The 21,407-nt window shown below is 35.6% G+C and overlaps 1 protein-coding gene across 3 annotated transcripts in view; it reads left to right on the top strand.

Annotated features, from left to right (window-relative positions):
* Positions 1 to 21,407, top strand: part of dnah7 (dynein, axonemal, heavy chain 7) — a 78,291-nt gene that overhangs the window by 46,625 nt on the left and 10,259 nt on the right. The window contains exons 44-60 of one of the 3 annotated variants that reach the window (XM_069196751.1): positions 409 to 589; positions 1,390 to 1,575; positions 2,876 to 3,039; positions 3,779 to 3,933; positions 4,581 to 4,771; positions 6,490 to 6,623; positions 7,616 to 7,951; positions 10,478 to 10,604; positions 11,522 to 11,716; positions 13,094 to 13,186; positions 13,995 to 14,171; positions 14,961 to 15,122; positions 15,360 to 15,560; positions 16,051 to 16,212; positions 16,532 to 16,717; positions 17,076 to 17,213; positions 18,901 to 18,912. In XM_069196751.1, the coding sequence (XP_069052852.1) occupies positions 409 to 589; positions 1,390 to 1,575; positions 2,876 to 3,039; positions 3,779 to 3,933; positions 4,581 to 4,771; positions 6,490 to 6,623; positions 7,616 to 7,951; positions 10,478 to 10,604; positions 11,522 to 11,716; positions 13,094 to 13,186; positions 13,995 to 14,171; positions 14,961 to 15,122; positions 15,360 to 15,560; positions 16,051 to 16,212; positions 16,532 to 16,717; positions 17,076 to 17,213; positions 18,901 to 18,912 (2,800 nt within the window). Of the gene's footprint in view, positions 1 to 408; positions 590 to 1,389; positions 1,576 to 2,875; positions 3,040 to 3,778; positions 3,934 to 4,580; positions 4,772 to 6,489; positions 6,624 to 7,615; positions 7,952 to 10,477; positions 10,605 to 11,521; positions 11,717 to 13,093; positions 13,187 to 13,994; positions 14,172 to 14,960; positions 15,123 to 15,359; positions 15,561 to 16,050; positions 16,213 to 16,531; positions 16,718 to 17,075; positions 17,214 to 18,900; positions 18,913 to 18,998; positions 19,011 to 21,407 lie in introns of all 3 variants that reach the window. The other 2 variants (XM_069196750.1, XM_069196752.1) reach the window with 2 other exon arrangements.

A 21,407-nucleotide genomic window follows, 5' to 3' on the forward strand; every position in this document is an offset into this window, starting at 1 on the left:
CCTGGAATCCACAAGTTAGAAAAATTAACCTAACTCAGTAGGGAAGCAGGGATAAGACAGTATTGCAGCTAACTCTTCACATACAGTACTTATGTCTTGTTTACATCTTTACCAATAAGGAAATTAACACTTTTGAATTAAAAAGAAATAAAGCTTACCACGTTTGTTACAGTTTGTTAATCAAGGATCTGTGAAGTATACCTGTACAAATTTAATTACATGTTTGGTACACAACTGCCAGAAGATTACTTTACTATAGATTTACAATATAAATGGTCTCCAGTCAATTCCCTAGAGGGCAATACATTATAATTTACACTTCCACACTTTTTTCTGCGATTCAAAAGCAGTTTGTCTGTTTTGCTTCTTATTTTACATGACTTACTGATCCTTATTTAACCTCTTAAGGGTAGCAAAAGTGGTGGCCCCTAAGAAGGAGAAACTTGCTCAAGCAGAAGGGGAGTTAAAGGTTGCCATGGAGAGCCTACGGAAGAAACAGGCAGCACTGAAGGAGGTCCAGGATAAGCTGGCCAAGCTGCAGAATACACTGGAAACCAACAAGATAAAAAAAGCAGACCTTGAGAATCAGGTGGGTATGGAATACGAAATAAACAATTGCTCCTGTCTAGTTTTTCATATGAAGCATTAAACACTTGGCTTTCATTTATTATCATTTTATGTTTGTGTATAGGTGAGGGTTAGTAATGAGTTATTTTTTACTCATTTTGGTTGATAGCTGATATCGAGATGCCTTAAAGATTCCTTTATTAAAGTTTTAAGAAACTTTTATGTCCTGTTTAAAGGAACATCAATATGGAAAAAGTTCAATCTTTTTTTCCCAAAGTTTTCATGATTAAATCTTTGAAGTGCAAATACTGAAGTTTTTTTTTAAATCTTTTCAGTAATTAATTTGGTGTGATATTTAGACTGCATTTGCCATTGTGACGTATGATCTATTTGATGCTATGTTTTTTGTTGTTGTGTCCTTCTTGTCCATCTTTTTAGATAACGTCTGTTTTAATTATAGTTTTTTCATAGTTATAGTTTATATATAGTTATAGGTTATTTATAGTTACAGAATAACTAGAATCAATATATTGATTCCTTGTTGTCTACACATTAAATAGCCAATTGTTTAAATGGGAAAGAAAATGCGTATAACACATATGAACCAAACTCCAGTCCTCATAGGCCATATTGTTTAAAAGCTAAATCCATTACAAGTATTAAACCTGTCACGTTTAGCTAATAATGGTCTTAATAAGGTCATTAGGATCCAGTGGAATGGAGCTCCATAGACACTGCAGCAGTCCAGGGCTGGAATTGTGCACTCTGACTGGACTACAACTCTTATGTGAGTAAGTTGCCTTATGAGGTTCTGTGTCACAGGTGGACCTATGCAGCAAAAAGCTGGACCGGGCAGAGCAGCTGATTGGAGGCCTGGGAGGAGAGAAGAGCCGCTGGAGTATCACAGCCCAAGAGCTGGGGGTGCTGTACACCAACCTGACTGGAGACATACTCATCTCCTCAGGCATTGTTGCGTACCTGGGTGCCTTCACCTCCAATTACAGACAGGTAAGACTTTATATGATTACAGAGGATGTTGAAAGGGCATCCAAAAGAAAAGTGAACACCCACATTTCAGTACTGCTTTCATGATATACAGTAGAAAGTTTCAATTTCTGCTAAATTTAAGAGATTTTAGGACATTAAGAACACTTAAAAGTTGAAAATGACAAAAATGAAATTCAAATTATTTGTAAATACAGTATACAGTGTTTTAATGGATACAGTAAATTACCTTTCACTTTAAATCTTCACGGCTGGTTGCATCTTTTGAGAGCCACTCTCTTTGATGTGACAGTTTGATGCCAGATATTTTAATATTTAATGAGCATTCTTTATGAAGTTCAAAGTAAACTATTTGAGTGCTTACCTTTTCCCACTTTTTTGCAGATGTTTTTAGCATTGATGGGTATTTTTTTAACAACAGTCATTAATTAAAAATAAATACAATACAGTTAGATATAATGAATACAATCCCCTGCAGAGATGTCAGCAGTGTTTCATTTAGACATTTTGTGAAAATGACTATATTCTTAATAAGAGCAAATTCCCCATTAAGTGTTTATACTATAAATAACAATATACGTTTTGCAATAGAAATAACCAAACTATAATGTAATAATATATCTTCATTCTTTGACTTCATGCAAGGTTTATTATTACTGTTTGAATATTATAATAGTCATATATTGTGTATTCCCCAGAGTTCTGCTGGATGAAAACTAGATAAACTGTACATTTTATTCAGTCTAAAACAATATGATGCATTTAAAGCAATCATAATTAAAAATGGCATTTCTCCCAGGACAACAGTGTAGAAGCTAAAAGGTGTCAAATACAAACTGAATAAAAATTATATGTATATTTAGTATTTCCATTGACATCTCATTGGATCAGAATTATTGTTACTTTAAAATATATTATTTCTGCTTTCATGACTTAAATGTGAATTTACTGATACCTAATGTGTTTCAGATTGATGAAAATGAGGAAGTTCTATGTATGCTGTCATTTAAAACCTCAGAATAGTATTTTTAAATTAATGGTAGCTTGGAGGCTTCTATATTGCTCTAAAGTTTATAAAGTCTTTAAGGCCCATAACACGATTTTTCTCTAACCGTTATTAAAATTGCTTCATAAGGTCATCATACTATTAATTCAGTCTATAAAGTACGCCTTCTTACCCCCACTAAAGATAGTTTTAAAAATTAATACAAAAATATGTTTTATATGCCAACAGTGAGGGCGATAGTACAGCAATGATCAAAGATGACAACTATTTTTCACTATTTTAATACAAATATTTCAGACTCAGACAGAGGAGTGGGCAGAATTGTGTAAAAAAAGACAGATCCCCTGCTCTCAGGAAATATCTTTGATGAACAGTCTGGGAGAACCAGTGAAGATCCGTGCCTGGACCATTGCAGGCCTGCCTTCAGACAGCTTCTCTATTGACAATGGAATCATCATCTCGTGAGTAGTCTAACAGACCACTGAGGACTAGAGCATCAGCTGTCAACCTTAGACATCAGAGAGGTTCTAACATTTAGGTTAAAAGATTTTGTTTTGTTTTTTTAATTAAATTGGTAGAAAATTAGGTTAGAAGTTGCAAAGGATGTGAAAATATTCATTGGGCATGACAACAGTGGAAGTAATTAAGAGCAGTAACATTAAAGACTGTCTTGGTCTCCTCCATGCTCAGTTTAAAATCCTTTAAATCTCTGTGACTTACCAGACTGCATTTATAGCAGAAGTCTCAAACTAAATTCCTAAAGGCCTCGTCTTCTGGGTTTTGCTCCAAGCTTAATAGTCAATTAAAAATAAAACCATATTTATTTTCTTTAACAGAGTTTTTTTAATAAGGTCTTCATAGATGATTATTCTAAAGCATTCATTTTGTTAAAAGCACAGTTACAAATAAGACACCTCTGTGCCATGTTAGAAATAGTATATGTATCGTAGTTAATTAAATAATCAGACCTGCAATGCAAAATACACTGCAACAGAACCCAGAAAACATAAGGCCCTTTACAAACTGAATTTGAGACACATGGTTTATAGTAATCTAAATTAATTCTTCACTGAAAGAAAACGTCAGAAATGCGCCCTTTATTGCTGAAAGTCAAGCTCCTCTTTTGCAGCATTTATAGCTTCATTTGAACCTTACAGCATGTGCACAGACTGTTTCCCTTCTCTATTATCCCCTGTGTAGGAATGCAAGGAGATGGCCTTTGATGATAGATCCCCAAGGACAGGCTAACAAGTGGGTGAAGAACATGGAGAAAGCCAACAGCCTACACATCATCAAACTGAGTGACTCTGACTTTGTCCGCACCCTTGAGAACTGCATCCAGTTTGGCACGCCTGGTGAGCAAAGACAAGAGACCTTGGTGATAAACTCGCCTCAAGGTGGCGCACTTTACCAAAGAACAAAAACCTGTATGTTTACAAATCCGTGAGGTTTAGAAAGCAAGTGTGTGGTTATCAGCTTGTAAAATATAAAAACAGCGAAAATATAGTGTAACACTTTTCTACACCTTGGGGGCGCTGGTGTGATTAATAACGTTATTTAAGAGCACATATCCAGTATAATTATTCATTGAGCTGTGTATCAAAAAAAGAGAATTTCTGTTCTGGATGTTTCTAAAAATAGAATCAGCTCAAAATCTAAAATATATTTGTATACGCTTTAGGTAAGTAAATATAAAATCTCTTTTTCAAATTCCTTAATAAGCAGCTGGTTTTAAAAGGCATTTCTATCTTTTCTTAACGTGGTCATTCAATTTAAGATACTGTATTCTGTAGAAGCACATTTTCTTAAATGGATGATTTAGACTCAATTAAAATTAAAAAGTGTCATCCTCTGAGTTATTAATTTAAATTTAATGGTAAAGGCCACCATGTGGGTACGTAACATGTCCATATACTGTACTCTACTGTATATGAGGTCAAGGGTAGAATCTGGGGTGTGTTTCTCTGTTGCAGAAGTACACCATTTCCTTTCTCTGTCACAGTGCTGTTGGAGAATGTTGGGGAAGAACTGGACCCCATTTTGGAACCTCTGCTGCTCAAGCAGACTTTCAAACAAGGCGGCAGTGTCTGTATCCGGCTGGGAGACTCAACTATTGAATATGCCCCCGACTTCCGCTTCTACATCACCACCAAGCTGAGGAACCCCCACTACCTTCCTGAGACCTCTGTCAAGGTTAGCATGATGTTCTCTTCCACTTTACCTTTGTTTAAATCAGGGCTTAACACAAGTTGTCTAAAACAGTATGTTTGAACAACTCCCTCCCGTTCACAACATGGACGTGATTTATTGTTTGTTTTACAGCTGTCATTTTTGACACCTGTCACATTTGTGGGGGTTTAGCAGTAATAATTGAAGATGAGTATATTTTCAAGATTAATTTCTGTTTCTGTTCTGTTAGATATATTAATGTAAATAAGAAATTATCAGTATCAGTTCATTCCAAAATAATTTCCTAACTTTAGATTCTTATTTTTAGAGCTCGGTTCATACAGTGTTTGGAAGATATGCAAAATTGAGTGATAGAGTGATGTGCAATGTTTTTCTTTTCTTTTTTTTTGTTTGCATTCTGTTTAAATGCATAGGAGTGCTGTGTGTCCATAAAACATTTCCTCAGGGGACGATAAAGAAACCATATGCTATTGTTTCCAGTACTCACCTATTGCATTTTAATACATTATGATCTTGATTATTAAAATGCCATCAAACTGCCAGTATGGTCCATTGTAAATCTGTATTCTAGTTTATAACAGTTCAGAAAATTATATTTCCAATGTGATGTGATAAGAAAATAAAATATCATGTTATGTTATGCTACATATTTTCATCACAGTGTTTCTCACTGTGTCTAGACATCTGTACAGTTATTTTATCACTTGTGCCTTTTCTGTTTTCTAAAGCTTGGATGAAAGTCTGACATCACCTAATTGAGACTATATTAATAAGGCCTTTCTTGTTATGGAACATAATCTTTTCATCCGGAGAAATACTTTCCATTAAGGCAATCAACAGAACAGCGAAAATAAAACTGGGAGGAGTAGTGCTTTCAAGCTGACAGCTTCAAAATTTATAATATCTCTAGCAGACATTACCATCGCTAACGCTGGATGTGTAGTCAATAGAAATCTAATTATGGTTAGCAATGGTACGGTCATTTATTAGGAAAGAGCAAATGTTATTTAAGCGATTGACTTTTCACCTCGGTGATACCCATAACACTTTTAAAGAGCCATTGTTCTATCACTCAGACAAGACTGGCTCCTGGTTTTGTGCTTCCCTGTGGAGCTATTAACTCCTAAATGAGCTCATGTGCTCCAAGAGCCTAGGATGGCTGTGGGGCTCGTTTGGAATATTTTAAATATTGTGATCGGTGTGTCAGTTTCAATGCACAACCCTCTCTTGCTTTTTCATGTCCTGATTGAAATTGTGTATGCACCACTTTTATTGATAAAATTATTTCTACAATTACTGTTTATTTACATGTAAATATCAAGTATAAAACAACATCTACATATGTCTTTGTAAACCTATTTGACATTCTATATCTCCATACTTGTTTATTCTCTTCAGTCACTCTCCTTACATTGATATACTTACAGGCTGTTAGAAGAGACTCTTACACAACAGTGATGAAGTGTGAATCTTTAGGGCAGTTAAAATGTTCACTCCATGGTCATCTGGATTTCACTGGGTGCTCTAGTTTCCTTACACCATCAAAGACTGGTGTTCCATCTATGGTATATTTCTACTTTGTGGCTTATGTTTTCAGGTTATGCTCCAGGCTGCTACAGTATGCTTCTTATCAGGAAGTTCTGGTAATGGATGAAAGAGAATCTATAGATGTTGTTACAGAAACACAGAAACCAATGTTTCTCTCTGGGTCTTTGTGCAAGGTGACACTGCTGAATTTTATGATCACCCCTGAGGGGATGCAAGACCAGCTGCTGGGCATTGTGGTGGCGCGTGAGAGGCCTGACCTCGAAGAGGAGAAACAGGCGCTCATCTTGCAGGGAGCTGAGAACAAGAGGTACTGTACTGATTGCTAAGGGAAGGGGAATTCATGCTGTTGTATGTAAAGGAAAATGGTATGAAAACTAAAATCAATACAACAAATTGCTTATCTTCTTTCCCCAAAGATTAACAGTTGTCAGATCCCAGGACATCATTTTCTGATGGAAACATTAGCCTCAGAAGATCATTAAAACCTTGGCTTATCATAATTTGTGATGCCACACAGGCTGCAGTGTACAGAATTGTCTAAAGTAAGCAGGACTAGGGCAACAGATGCACCAATACAGAGTAAATTTCAAAAGAGTGCCCTTTATTTATAGTGATGAAATGAAAACCACATGCAAACCAAAATAACAAACCAAACAAAAGCCTAGCTCTTCTTTGAGCAGCTAACTAACTGTATGGTCATTAACTACTCCATCTGCCAGCTAAGCTGCTTATTGCTTTCTGGCTTCAAAATAAAACTTTACTGTCAATGCCAGATTGTTTACTGTCTCACCCTTGGTCTTTATCACATACTCAGTTCCATACAGGATTACTTCAGTCTCTACCTGAGAATTTTCACAACTAAACAAACACCCACAGCTTCTTAAATTGCCTCTCATTCCTTAACAGCCCCTCTTCTCCCTGGTATATTTTGCACACAGAGGTTCTGACCTCTGTCTTCAGGATGTCCGATTTTACCCACTGACACACTGACAAAAAGAGCTTCCATTTCCTGGTTTTACATGTTCACCTGACCATTCCTCTTCTCCTAACTGGTCAGATGGTTGAGGGCAGCAGCAGACCATCTCCCAAAGGCTTCTGGTCCAGACAAGGAGGCCATTTTATCTGAACCAGCTGTGCCTTCACAAATGCTGTTGTATGAAAGATATACAGTAATTTTACAATAGGAATTACATTCTCTGCCATCTTAATTTGTGTTTTGAATGGATCTGGCTAAGTGAATGTTTAAAACAGAACTTCCTCTGACATGAACAGACCAGCTTCTTCTTCTCCTTTCTTTAGGCAGCTAAAAGAGATCGAGGACAAGATCCTAGAAGTACTGTCCTCCTCTGAGGGAAACATTTTGGAGGACGAGACAGCCATAAAGATCTTGTCCTCCTCCAAGGTCCTGGCCAACGAAATCTCAGAGAAGCAAGCTGTGGCAGAGACCACCGAGAAGAAGATTGATGAAACACGGATGGGCTACCGGCCAATTGCTGTCCATTCCTCCATCCTCTTTTTCTCTATCGCAGATCTGGCTAACATCGAACCAATGTACCAGTACTCTCTAACCTGGTTCATCAACCTTTTCATAATGTCCATTGAGAACTCGGATAAGAGTGACATGCTAGACCAGAGGTACAACCTACTGCATTTCAGAGTTCTAATATCTCTGTTGTATTTGTTTTCTAGATTGCTTGAGCTTGGTGTGTTTTCATTAATGTATGTTGAATCAATAGGTAAAAGTAACATCTTTTTAATTTATTATAATTTCAGTGAAGGGTACTATTGAACTGTTGAAATTACAAAAACTGACCTTTTTTAAAGACTTAAGTGACTGTGAATTATTTATCATCTCTGCCAAAGGGGACCTTATATGCAAAAATAAAAATAAATCAATCCAAAATGACATAAAGGTGCTAATTTGCTGTGCATGTGCGCAAGTTTGCTGTCCAGTATGTGTTGTGATTTAATCTTGCTGATTGACAAGAAATTATAAAATAATCTTGTATGCTGCACTTGTAATCTGCTGGAAGGTTTTGGTATAGAGAACATTGACACAGAATTACTGACACAGAACTGACACATGCATTACCGAGAACAGCACTATGGATTTCTGAATTGTTAGCTACTGCTGAGTAAAAAAAAAAAATGGTAATGTAGTCTCTATGCACTTTTAATCATAAGAAAACTAGGGGAGACCATTTGGCCCTGTTTGCAAACCTGACCAATCCAACCTTTTTACAAATGAATATCAAAGGTTTTCCTCCAGCCTTTTCTTGAAAGAAACCAGTTTAACGGTTTCCACAACATGGCTTGTTAGCTTGTTACATACTACCATAACCCTTTGCATTAATACATGCCTCCTGTTTTCGATTGCTCTTCCATGTAGTCTCCATTTGTGTCCTGTGGTTAGTGTGTCACAGTTTTTTTACACTTTGTTGCCATACTTTTGCTTAGTTCTAATTTGATCTTTGCATAACCAACCTCACCCTTTGCTAGGGATGTTCACCCAAACCTCACAATGATCATCACAGTGAAATCCAGCAGGTTTTATTTCAGTTATTCCAAGTACACTTGGTTGACTTTGTGAATGAGGATTTTATACAATTGGAAGAGATGATCACATATTTTTCTCTGCACGGGACTAAAAGATTATGTTCCTTCAGCTTATTAGTACAGTATATGACATTCCCCTAAGCCTTGGGATGTATATAGTTACTCTTCTCTGATTACAGAGTAGCAATATCTTTTTTATAATGTGGTTACCAATATTCTAATTAAGATCACACTATTTAATTTAACAACTTAAAAACAACATCCCTTGATAATTATCCATGGCTTCCTTTCTGAAAATCATTTTCAATGTTTCCAAACACTGGCTCCTTAACTTGATAGGAAATCTGCTGTTCTTTGTGTTCAGTGACAAGTATTCCCATTACATAACAGAAATAGATATTTAAACTTTACATTTAAAGTTTTCTTCACAGTACAAATTATCAACTCTACTTTAAAAAAAAACTTTCAAAAAGCTCTCCCTGCTTAATATTTTCTGTCTCAACAAGTAATTGTTTCCTTGGTAATAGATTTGGTAAAGATTGGAGCAAGAGAACAGACAGTGAGGATACTGAAATATTCTAAACGCATTTCTATTCTTTTTTTGCAGAGGCATTTTGAAATTATTGTGCTTGTTATAGCCTTATAATTAATTGTTATGGGGAGGCATATTATTTCAGATTTGAGTGTCATTGCAAAAACATTATCTGCCAGGAAAATGATTAGAAGGGCATGGGAACAAAGAAAATATTTTGTGATGCAAGGCAGTATTTTTATGTCTTTCCACAGTTTCATCTATTGATTAGTTCACAGTAGTAACAGGACACCGGAAATTACTCAAAAGATGAATTTACTGTGTCAGAACCAGTCAGCCTTTACAAAGCACATTGAATAAATATCTCAGAATAATGAATAAAAATGAAAGAAAGTATTGTATTTTAAATGTATGTAAAATAGGAAAAGAAAAAAAAACAATTGAAGCAAAATTATATCACCAGACCAGTTATTTTACATAACAAATGTGTTCTGTCTGACAGCTGTTCTAAATGAAAATTCATCAGCTGCTATTATCTTTTATTGCTTCTGTTTTAAATAGTAGGATACATTTGCTTTGTTGAAGAATATCCTCATATACAGAAATATTGAAGTGATGAAACAGATATGTCTTCTCTTATACTATTCATTCATCACTTCAAGGGCATATGGGTTGCATGAAAAACTTTGCGGGAGGAGATGCAGTATTACAAAAGAATAAAGAACTTTCCTCCTTTTTCTTTTATTGTAAACAGGGATTTTTTAAAGCAAATTATGACTATATTTGTCAATTAAGAATATCACGGTTAATCATTTACTTTTAATGTAGTACTGCCAGGAAATTTAAATCTACCCATATTCAATATTAAGTTAATTAATAATTAATTAACAGTTAATTAATATTACATATGTTTAATATATTCAAAGATTCTAATTCTAATTCAGAATATATCATTCTAATATATTCTTATGTATTATGAGAGGCATAAAAAACCCAGTAAATGAATATTGGAACTAATGGCAGTTTCTGTTGTTCTTATTGTGATGTTTTTCATCCTCCTTTTGTGTTTCCAGACTACAGATCTTGAGAGAGCACTTCACCTACTCTCTGTATGTCAACGTGTGTCGCTCACTTTTTGAGAAGGACAAGCTACTCTTCTCTTTCTGCCTTAACGTCAACTTGCTCAAGCATGAGAAGATGGTGTGTGAGGCTTGGTTATCATTTATTCTTTATTCCAGTCCCATGAAAAATAAAACATTTAATAGTATTCAAAAAGGAATGTACTGTATGAAGAAATGCTTCAGATTTCATTCAGTAATCTTGAGGCTAAAGAGTCATAGCTTAAAATATGTCCCAGTTGCTACTCTATCCTCTAATCATCATCTGAGGCTTTTACTATTTCTGAAGCATTCATCATGGTAGTAATAGGAATTTATCTGTGCAAGAGCTTTCATTTAATAAAGGGGCAGCATTATGTGGAACACAAAGGCTGATTTGGCATTAGGTTTAGTCAAATCCAATTGCTGAGTAATCACTAATCCTTTACATTACTTATCACCCATTCCAGTTTTTGAAATCTTTTGAATAATGCATGAATCAGTAATCAGTTAACTGTTAGACTATAATTTTCAATTCTTATGGATCCAACATACTATAACTAGCAATTGAAGTGAACCATAAAACTGAATTGAAATCAGTTCAGTACAATTTAAGTCAAAGCTAAGTTGATGTTTTATATATACAGTATGCACAGGTTTATCACAGGACCAATTAATTATCTTCATATAAGGCAGTAGTGAAATGTGTTGAGGTAAATGTCAAGTCTCCACCCCACACACAAATCAACACAAACACCATACTATGTCAGTTGTGTTCCTTTGAAATGGAAGTTACTAACTAGTTTGTCAAATAACATGAAATTGTCATTGACAGCTTATACATAGATCTACATTCACATCACTATAGTAATTATATTTGCAAACAATGAGTTCTCATTCTTAATGACATCATTCATTTTTGTTTATATACTGTATTCTTTTATAGAAGTAGTAATTAAAAAGAAAATGACTTCGGATGTATGATGTACAATTTTCTTGAAATTCTTTCTTGCCTGTAAGGTGGACGATATGGAGTGGAGGTTCCTGTTAACAGGGGGGGTAGGCCTGGATAACCCTCATTCTAACCCCTGCACCTGGCTGCCCCAGAAGTCATGGGATGAGATCTGTCGTCTGGATGACCTGGAGCGCTTCAAGAATTTGCGGCGAGACTTCGCTCGGCTGAAGGATGGCTGGAAGGAGGTGTACGACAGCATGGTAAGCTCCCTGCTGACGAGGACTGTAGGGGGACAGAAAATCAATAAGCAAAGACAGAAGGCAATACAACCCTGAATACCTAAATGGTTGCTACATTCTTTCTTTAGCGGGGTATTGCTTTAGTAGGATGATCAAGCAAAAAGTCTAAAATAGAAGGGATAGAAAGGTCTAATAATAACAAATAATTAAAACACGAGTCATTCAGGCAAGTAGCCATGAGTGTCAGAAATGGACACAATACTGTATATAGATATCTTACTTGTCTTGTGGAAGAGTGTGTAAGGAATTTACCCTGATGTAGACAACCATTCAACATTACACGTATATTGCCATACATTTGCCTCACTCATTTAAATAATAAATAGTTAGCTTCACATTTGCTTATGAACCCTGCATGAACCCATCATCTGTTTTGCAGATTGAAGTTGGTATGAGATAAACTGGAATTTAACAAATGCAGTAGCATTCATATTTTTTATGCAATCAGAGCATTCAATAAAATTAAGGCAGGTAGTGTCCAGGTAGGAGATAATTGCTTTTTTATCTTTTGGGGTCTACCCAGTTCCATCAGCAGCTGCAGCCATGAAAACTTCCTAGACACACCTGAGCCAAGGTTTATCATTCAGCATTAGCCATGTTAGTAGCACAGACAGGAATAGATTGCTTTCTTTATCGCTTAATTATGTTGCTTAATCTTGCAACAGGTCGATAAATCCCAAGATCCTAAAAACAAATTTGATGATAAAGTACCCTTATTATCTGCAAATAGCTAGATTAAGTGATAGAGTGGAGCAATCCCTTCAAGGTTTATCTCTTTAAATGAATGTGAATGTATTTGAATCTCTTCATTAAACAGAAATTAAACAATTCAACTATATGAACATCTGATTAAGTAATGGTTTCACTTTGTTAATGTGTATGTACAAATCCATGTCCATCTGTAATTTAGACGAGATGGATGTTTTATTTATAATCGGCTTATACTTATCCTTTCGTCAGTAGGCTGACTTTGTTATTTACTATTGTAAAGGCATGAATGCATACATACTGTATGAAACATGCTAATCTACTCTATAAAAAGTAATAAAGCTTAGAAAGTAAGATATAAATCATTACAATGCATCTACAATTATTATAATATTTCAATGTTACACTTCAATTATTTTGCACTAGATTCATACACCTTTACAATTTTTTTTACCATTTAAATAATGTGCCACTCATATTAAGTTCTTAGAGAGAAACTAGTATTGTTTTATGAAAAAGCTTCAGGAATAAAGAATCCTATGCGAGCTCAAAGACTTTGTGTAGGTACTTGAGTCTCTCCGGATATGTTGCTGTGCTGCTTTTCTAACCCAGCATGTGCTTTCTCTACAGGAGCCACACCACACTGCTTTTCCCCAGGAGTGGCAGGACAAGCTGGGCCAGTTCCAAAGAATGCTCATCATCCGCTGCCTGCGGCCAGACAAGGTAGATCACCGGCTTCAGTCCCGCAGCGTCGGGAATAGGGCACCAAGACTCACGACCCAGTCAGTCTGACACAGTCTAATGCCCACCAGGAGCCTAGAGTTCCTGAAACACAGGGACAGCGTACAGCATTTCTAAACACATTTTAAAATAGTATAGATTTTAACTCTTTACCTTAATTCACTCATTCCAATACTTATGAGGCTTCATCTTATTTTATGGTCGGTGAAATGACATTGTCCACCCAGTGTAATTGATGTTTCTCACTTTTGATTTTTGTTTTTGTTCTGAAGTCCACAATTCTTTATAGAGTCTTATATACCATTGTATTTCCAATAAGTATTCTTTGTGGAACACAAAGTATTCTTGGAAACACTTTCCAAAAATAATCATATAATCTCCAGTATAAAGGATTTTTACACTGCAGTCTTTTTAACCGAGACAAAATAAAAAAAAAATATGTTTTTGAATCAACATTGGTCTCTAAAATGCATCTGTCAGAGCTGTCTCTAGTCATTGCCCTTATTGATGCTATTCACCTCTTGTAATATAGAGGATCACTTCTTTTAGTCTACAGCTCACCTGGAGATGTTTTTAACAAAACAGCTGCCACATAATGTCATGTCCTAGAAATGCATTGTAGCAAACAGATACAGATACCAGAAAGTAGTTTACCATACTTGAATAACAACTCAAGGTGAAATCATCAACAAACTTCCTTTCCTAGATCTGTAACATTCTTGGACCAGTAGGTCACTGTCCACTGTTCAAATATGACTTTTATTGTCTCATTCTCGCCTGTCTCTTCCAGATCATTCCCATGGTGCAGGAGTTTGTTTCCAACAGCCTTGGTCATCAGTTCATTGAGGTGCCCCCTTTCAACCTTGGCAAGGCATTTGTGGACAGTCACTGCTGTGCCCCTCTCATCTTTATCCTGTCACCCGGCTCCGATCCCATGGCTGCTCTGCTTAAATTCGCAGATGATCAGGTTGGTCTGGGTTTAAAGGACTTGTAGATTCATGTAATATGTATTACACAATATAATAATTACTTTATTAATAAAAATAATATTATTTTAAAATGGGGGGGGGTTAATCATTAACCAAATAATAGCTCGTTCTCATACCATTTTAAATACTAAATATTATAACATTACTACAAGAAAGGGATTACCAAGCAAAGTCATGTATTTTCTTTAATTTTAATTAGGCAGTAGTCAAAGATTTCTTAAACAAAACTAACACAAGACTAACACAATTGGAGTGAGTTCAAGTAACCAAAACAATACATCATTTAATCACTGATGTTGAAAAACCTAAGACACTTAGAAGTTGACATAAATCTTTTCATACAATTAATAATTCACCACTGGCAATGCCAAGCTCTGAAGTGATGCTAAAAGGAGGCAGCCTTTGGACAGCATATGTTTCTTCATAGATTTTAAAGGACGTTTTCCAGTTTCCAGAAACATAATTAATAAATTTCCTTTCTTTGAATTTAAAGCTAGTGTCTGATTTTTTTAACATGGGCTTTGGTCAGGTCCAAAAAAATCCAATCTAAAAAGCTAAACGTTTTTTGTTTTCACTCAGCTGGGAGATGGTTATTTGATTAAATAACATTGAGGTCTAAAGGAACTTTTACCCTCTTATCCCTTTCTATTAGAAGATATAAATCAGCACAAAATGTACCCAACACTGATGATACTGAATATGATCTCAGTTGAGGGCTGCACTATTTTGCTATTGCTGTGTAACAGAGTCTTCCTGTCTGCTCTCAGGGTTTTGGTGGTGCCAAGCTGAGCTCATTGTCACTAGGTCAGGGCCAGGGTCCTATTGCCATGAACATGATTACAAAAGGCGTGAAGGAGGGCACATGGGTAGTGCTGCAGAACTGCCACCTAGCTACCTCTTGGATGCCCATTCTGGAGAAAGTGTGTGAGGTAAGCTATTGGTAAAGGAATATCTTATTCTGTGATTTCCAGGAACCTGCCGTCCAGACCTCAGAAAATCTTTACACAGCATACATACTTTAAAGGTTTATTTTTTTGTTATTTATAACTTCATCTAATTATTGACAGCAATGTATAAAGTCTCTTCTGTGTTTGTCTTTAAAAACATATGCTCTCGATTTCTTTTAAATATGAACTCTTCCTCTTACTGCCTCTTTGCTTTTCCAGGAGCTGAATCCAGACACCACTCACCCTGACTTCCGGCTGTGGCTGACCAGCTATCCGTCACCCACATTCCCTGTGTCTGTGCTTCAGAATGGGGTGAAGATGACCAATGAGGCACCCAAGGGGCTGCGGTCCAACATTGCCCGCTCCTTCCTCATGGACCCCATTTCTGACCCTGATTTCTTCGACAGCTGCAACAAGCCGGTTAGCACAGCTTCAGTCTGCTTTACAGTACCTGTCACATGCACTGGGTGTGCATATGATCTGAACACTGAAAACTACATCTTTGATGAACAAATGTTTCTCATGTGTTGTTCATGTGATGTTGACTCTGTAGTATATAGAAATGGAAATACTGTACCTTTGCAATTATTAGTAACTCTTGTTGAATAAAAGTTAAACTATTTTGGTATTTCGGAGCTACTGTAACTCCATATTACTGAAATCCATGTACAGTATAAAGATACTAGAAAGTGACAGAAATAGAAACATCTTTAGGAAAAAAGAATTGTAATAAATAAATTGATTTATTCATTAAAGTGGGTTGCAATGGAGGTTGATTAGGTTGCTTTTCTGTAAGTAACCCAATAAGAGCAATGCCTTTTTTAATCATAATTGTTAGGTTTCTAAGACATTTATGAAATAGTAGTCTTTTAATGATTAACACTAGCACTTGTCACATGTTTGTCTGCAGGCAGAGTTTAAGAAGCTTCTGTATGGGCTGTGCTTCTTCCATGCACTGGTACAAGAGAGGCGCAAGTTTGGTCCCCTGGGTTGGAACATTCCCTATGAGTTTAATGAGACAGACCTCCGCATCTCTGTTCAACAACTACACATGTTTCTCAACCAGTATCAGGTGAAGACATAATGATATAAAATAATTTTCTTGGAACTGTAATTGGAACTGTAATTTAAATTTTTTTCTTGAAAAATGGGATCCCTACAGTTGTTTGCTGAGGTATTGTCATTAAAGATGTGTCATTAATGTTCTACAAGGTATTCTGGGGGCTCTGACAGTAGTGTTAAGCAGCCCAAGGTTTTTTCTATAGTAGCGGGTTTTGGCAGTGGGGGTGCAGTTATAAAAGTTGCCCACACTGTGAACGGAAGGTTTGATTTTAAGCGGTCTGCCAGTTCAGGAGTAAGTTTTGTACATATACAGCTGTTTCTCTTTACAGGAGGTACCTTTTGATGCTATCCGCTACATGACAGGAGAGTGTAACTACGGGGGACGTGTGACAGATGACTGGGACCGCCGTACTCTGCGCAGCATCCTATCTGTATTCTACACCCCTGAGATCATAGACAACCCTGACTACAAGTTTGATTCCAGCGGTCTCTACTATTCACCCCCTGAGGGAGAGGTACAGTATGCATCTTTAACTTGGACAAAAATAATGGATTTTACTTTACATAATCTTTACATGATTTCCTAAAAGATCAACAGGGTTGCAGGCTATGAGTTTTCATTAATCTGGTACTTTAGCTCGCAAACGTGCATGGGAACAATACGTTTATATACAATATATATGTTTTTATTTTGTAGTACTTAACAGCATATATTATTAATTAAAGTGGGATTTTATCTGCTTCTTTATTATACATTTTTAATAAATGTCTTTATTTTAGAATTTGAAAATACTTTTATGAGTTTTCTGATGTTTACAAATCTTACAAATAATGTCAATATTAGTTCATTGTTTTCCACTGTGTTTGTTGTAGTATAACAGCTACATTGAATATACCAAGACTCTCCCTCTGAACCCTTCACCTGAGATCTTTGGCATGAACTCCAATGCTGACATCACCAAGGACCAGGCTGAGACGCAGCTGCTCTTTGACAGTATCCTACTCACACAGGTGCGTGCAGCTAGGGGCTCTGATTGTCCACTGGTATACACAACGTTGTGCTTTCGTCAAAGGAAGAGCTTAAATAGAAATCTAATGCACATACACTGTGGTTTGCTATAAGTGAATCAATATCTACATTTTATTTTAAAAACACCTCTTTTGTCTGTACTGTACCGATATATAGCAGCAGTGGCAACATTCCAGTTGGATTCATAATTTGATATACCATCCTTTGCACTGTGTGTGGCTGCAAGCTTGGTTGTAAGATGTATACGGTAACCTACTAGAAATGAACCCAAATGTTCCAACTAGACCAGTCCTGTAACAACATGCTAGTATACTTACTTCCCAGTCTGGAACTTCCCAGGCCAGGTACATTAACCTAAACACAAAATGTGTAAGTGTGTTTCTATCTTCAACTAGACAAAGGGAGACACTGCAGAATATTGCCTTAAGTTATGCATAGTTCTATATTGAGCATATTTGGAGATCTCTTTATTCATATCTTGTCTCTCTATGTATACTTTTTTTATACTATTACTATAAAAAAATACTATACTATTTTATACTATTACTATTTTATACTTTATTTTATACTATTACATACTATGTATGCTGGAACCCTTCAATGTTTCCTTAATGTTTTAAGTTGTTTGTAGTGAGCTGAGTTTTTCTCAAATATTGAAAGAAACTCGATTTCTGATGCAAAGTTGGGAAATACTAATTTTGTATCTGGTACTTTCCGCATTCACAGGTTTTACAGTCACAAAAAAATGTCTTCAAAGAAAATATAGTACCAAATTAAATATCAACATGGAAAATATTATTAGTAATATTGTTAGCAATTTCCATTAGAAAATTTAAGGGATTTTGCAGAAGGAAACGATAACAGTTTTCTCATATGCAGAATAGAGAAAGTACATATTCAGATGTCAAGAAGTCTCTAAAAATTGATTAAAGGAATCACAGAAGGGAAAGAAAGAACAGATGCTGATCTTTGGTTTCATCTGTTAGCCTTTAGGCCCCATCTCATTTAACTTGATGAACATGTGCGCACTGCTATATTCTTAAGCAATGCAGAGTATTACAATGTCATTTTTTAATTGAAGTCTTCAGCATTTGCTATAGTCTGCTATATATGTTATTCAAATCTGCAGCTAAGGTTTTTAAAAATTCTGATCCATTAGTTAATATTAAACTATTTTCCAGCACTGGAGTTTTTTTTTTCTCTAGTATGTATTTTTTCCCAAAAACAATTGAAAAAAAAATTAATTTGAACTAAAAACATGTAGATTCTTAGATTTTGATGTTAAGAAAATTATAATTTTTTTATGTATTTATTTTTCAAATACATCATTTAAACGTTGTTAATCTGAAGTAAAAGCAGGTAGTTTCTCATCTTTTAAAATAAAAAATGCTCTCTGTTTTTTATGGACAAAGACAATGAGGCACATACTGTATTGATGTTATGAAGGTTTTCATTACTGCAGCTTTTCCATATTCACCTTGAAATGTCTTAGACATTTGATGAACTAGTTAAAATGTGCAGATCCAATAGTGAGCTACGATGGAGAATTTTTGTTGAGGTTTATTAATGCAGCCTATTCATCTGTTTCTTAATCGAATTCATTGATAATGACAAGAACTGATTTCGCATATCACATAATTTTATTTTTCATTGCTTCCCTTCTGACAGAGTGACACCTCCGTAAGTAAATAATGTTCACATAACTCTGCTGTTCTGTTTTTTCTTATTTTCACATTTTTGCTCCTTTTCTCTTGTGTGTTTTGCAGGGAGATTTAACTGTAAGTACAACCGAAGTGTTAGTGTCAGACAGTCTGTTGTACTTTTCTCAGTGAGAAACTGAGTGAGTACTTCACTTACAGTCCTGGAGGTTGGTAAAAGTTCAGAAAACATTACATGAAGTAGCAGGATAGACCTTGAATAATACCAGATACACATTACAGTGCTGTAAGTATTATATTCCTCATATAATGGGGATATAATGTTGATGTACCTCTGTAGTCAGTGGCAGTTAGCATAATCTCTTTAATTAGGATAGATTTTTTCAACATACTGTAAGCTGGTTTAATCATTCATGCTTTTGAAACCTCAACTAAGGTGCAAAATAATTATTGAAAACATTATTGTTATTTAAAATCTGAGTTTTGAAGAGACAGCCCAATGCTAACGTTTTAAATATAACCATGCAAAAAAGTACGAGGCTATTTCCAGATATGTAATTTTTTTAGATATAATCTTTTGTCATTCATATATTCATATACCCAAACTCAATAGCTATATATACCAGAGAAAATACTTCTAGTTTTTCATTCAGGCTAGCAAGATAACATTAAGTCTCAGTATAGTGTCAACAGGGAGCACAGTCAGAGCCATTTTGTGTTTTTGGTGTAGTGTTTATATGACAAAACAAGACTCCAAGGAAATGAAAAAAAAACACGATTTTTTCTGTCATGGATTCATAACCTACAGTAAATGAAAACCTTGGTCTTTTCTGGAAATTAAAGCTCAAGGACTTTGGGAATACTACTCATCTTTTATTTAGTCATGCTTTTTCATGTTCTGTAATGTTCTTATACTGTCTATAGTGGTGCTGCGATATTATTAGTCTTGTTAGTATTTGTTAGAGATAGTCTCAAGTCAAAATCATTTTTGAGTCCAAACTAGTTTCCAAAACAACCTACATACTGCAAACATCACCATGTCATGGATCTGATGAAATCCGAAACCAAGCTGATATACATGCACTCTCATCATGTGGACATTGGCATTAAATTTGAATGTGTGAAGTACAGGTAATATATAATGTATATCTCCTCTGGTCAACTACCATACTGTAATTGTCCATAATGCAGATTTAAAACAAAAACGCTTTGCTTAAAAATAAAAAAATGACTTCAAAACATGAATGATCAATGTTGTCCTTAGAACACATGTAATGCAGTTATGTTATAGTGTGGTGGTATGTTTGGATTTAAAAGAAATGGTTTTGAACTTGGCTTGAGACTGGTCCTGGAATGTGCCTTGAAGAGTTGAGTAGAATAGGTCTCTGGGATGGGTTGGAGCTGCACACACTAACTGCTGTTTCAGTTTAAAAGGACTGCTGCCCTGAAGTACTAACTACACAGTTCTTATGTGTTCATTCCAATAAGTCAGCTTTTAATTTTGCATTTGCAAATAATTTAAGAAAACTACATCACAACTGAAACTCACAAGTGCTGTGCAGCTTAACATATTGTACTTGTATGTTAGAAGTAGCCTGCTTTAGTTTCCTTCTCTATATATTTTATCTATGTACTTTTTTCTTCATTTCCAGTGTCTTGGGGTCAATATGAGCATGTTATTGTAAACACTGTATAAATATAATATCTACGATGGTAAGCGGCTGGCTTTATTTGAAAAAGTGTGCCGATAACATAAAGGTTCTGGGTTTCCCATCTTCCATGCCCAACTAACCAGCCCACCTACAGCAGTTTTTCCAACTTCTAGCCCGATTTCATCAGATCTCAGAAGCTAAACAAAGCTGGGCTTGGTCAGTACTAGAAGGGGAGACCCCTAAGGAAAACCACTGTGCTGCTGTATGTGGCACTGGTGGACCCGTAGGCTTCACTCTTTCTGCTGGACCAGAATTTCTAAAATTATGGATACCGTGCTGTAGGAAGCTGTCCTCTAAATGAGACATTAAACCAAAGTTGTGGTCATTAAAGACTGTGGGGTGGCATAATCTGGCTTTCTAAATGTCCCTCTTCACCAAATTAATAGTCATGACACTCCACCTGATCTGCTGGCTCACAATAATTTCAGCACATCACTCATGGCAGGCACTGAGACTCAAGACCAGTTCCCAGATTGAGCAGGCTTGTATCATGCACCAATAATGAGTATAATTGGAGTTTAATTTTTATATACATATTGTATAATTTGTCTCCATAATTATTAGAGACTGGGGTTGCAAAAGCAATTTATTTGTATATTTTTATTTTATTAATTTTATTTACAATGCTTTGAGTTTGTTTAAAAGGGCACATAAATAAAAGTCCATTATTAATATCATCATCATTGTCATCGTCAACATGACTAAGGATGATTATGTCATATTGTATATAAACGTCCATTCAACCGCCATATAAAAAGTAAAAATAAAATCACTGAGTCATCTCATATTAAGAAAAATTATTTGA

This window comes from Lepisosteus oculatus, chromosome 12 (genome assembly GCF_040954835.1).
Source record: "Lepisosteus oculatus isolate fLepOcu1 chromosome 12, fLepOcu1.hap2, whole genome shotgun sequence".
NCBI classification, from domain to species: Eukaryota; Metazoa; Chordata; class Actinopteri; order Semionotiformes; family Lepisosteidae; genus Lepisosteus; species Lepisosteus oculatus.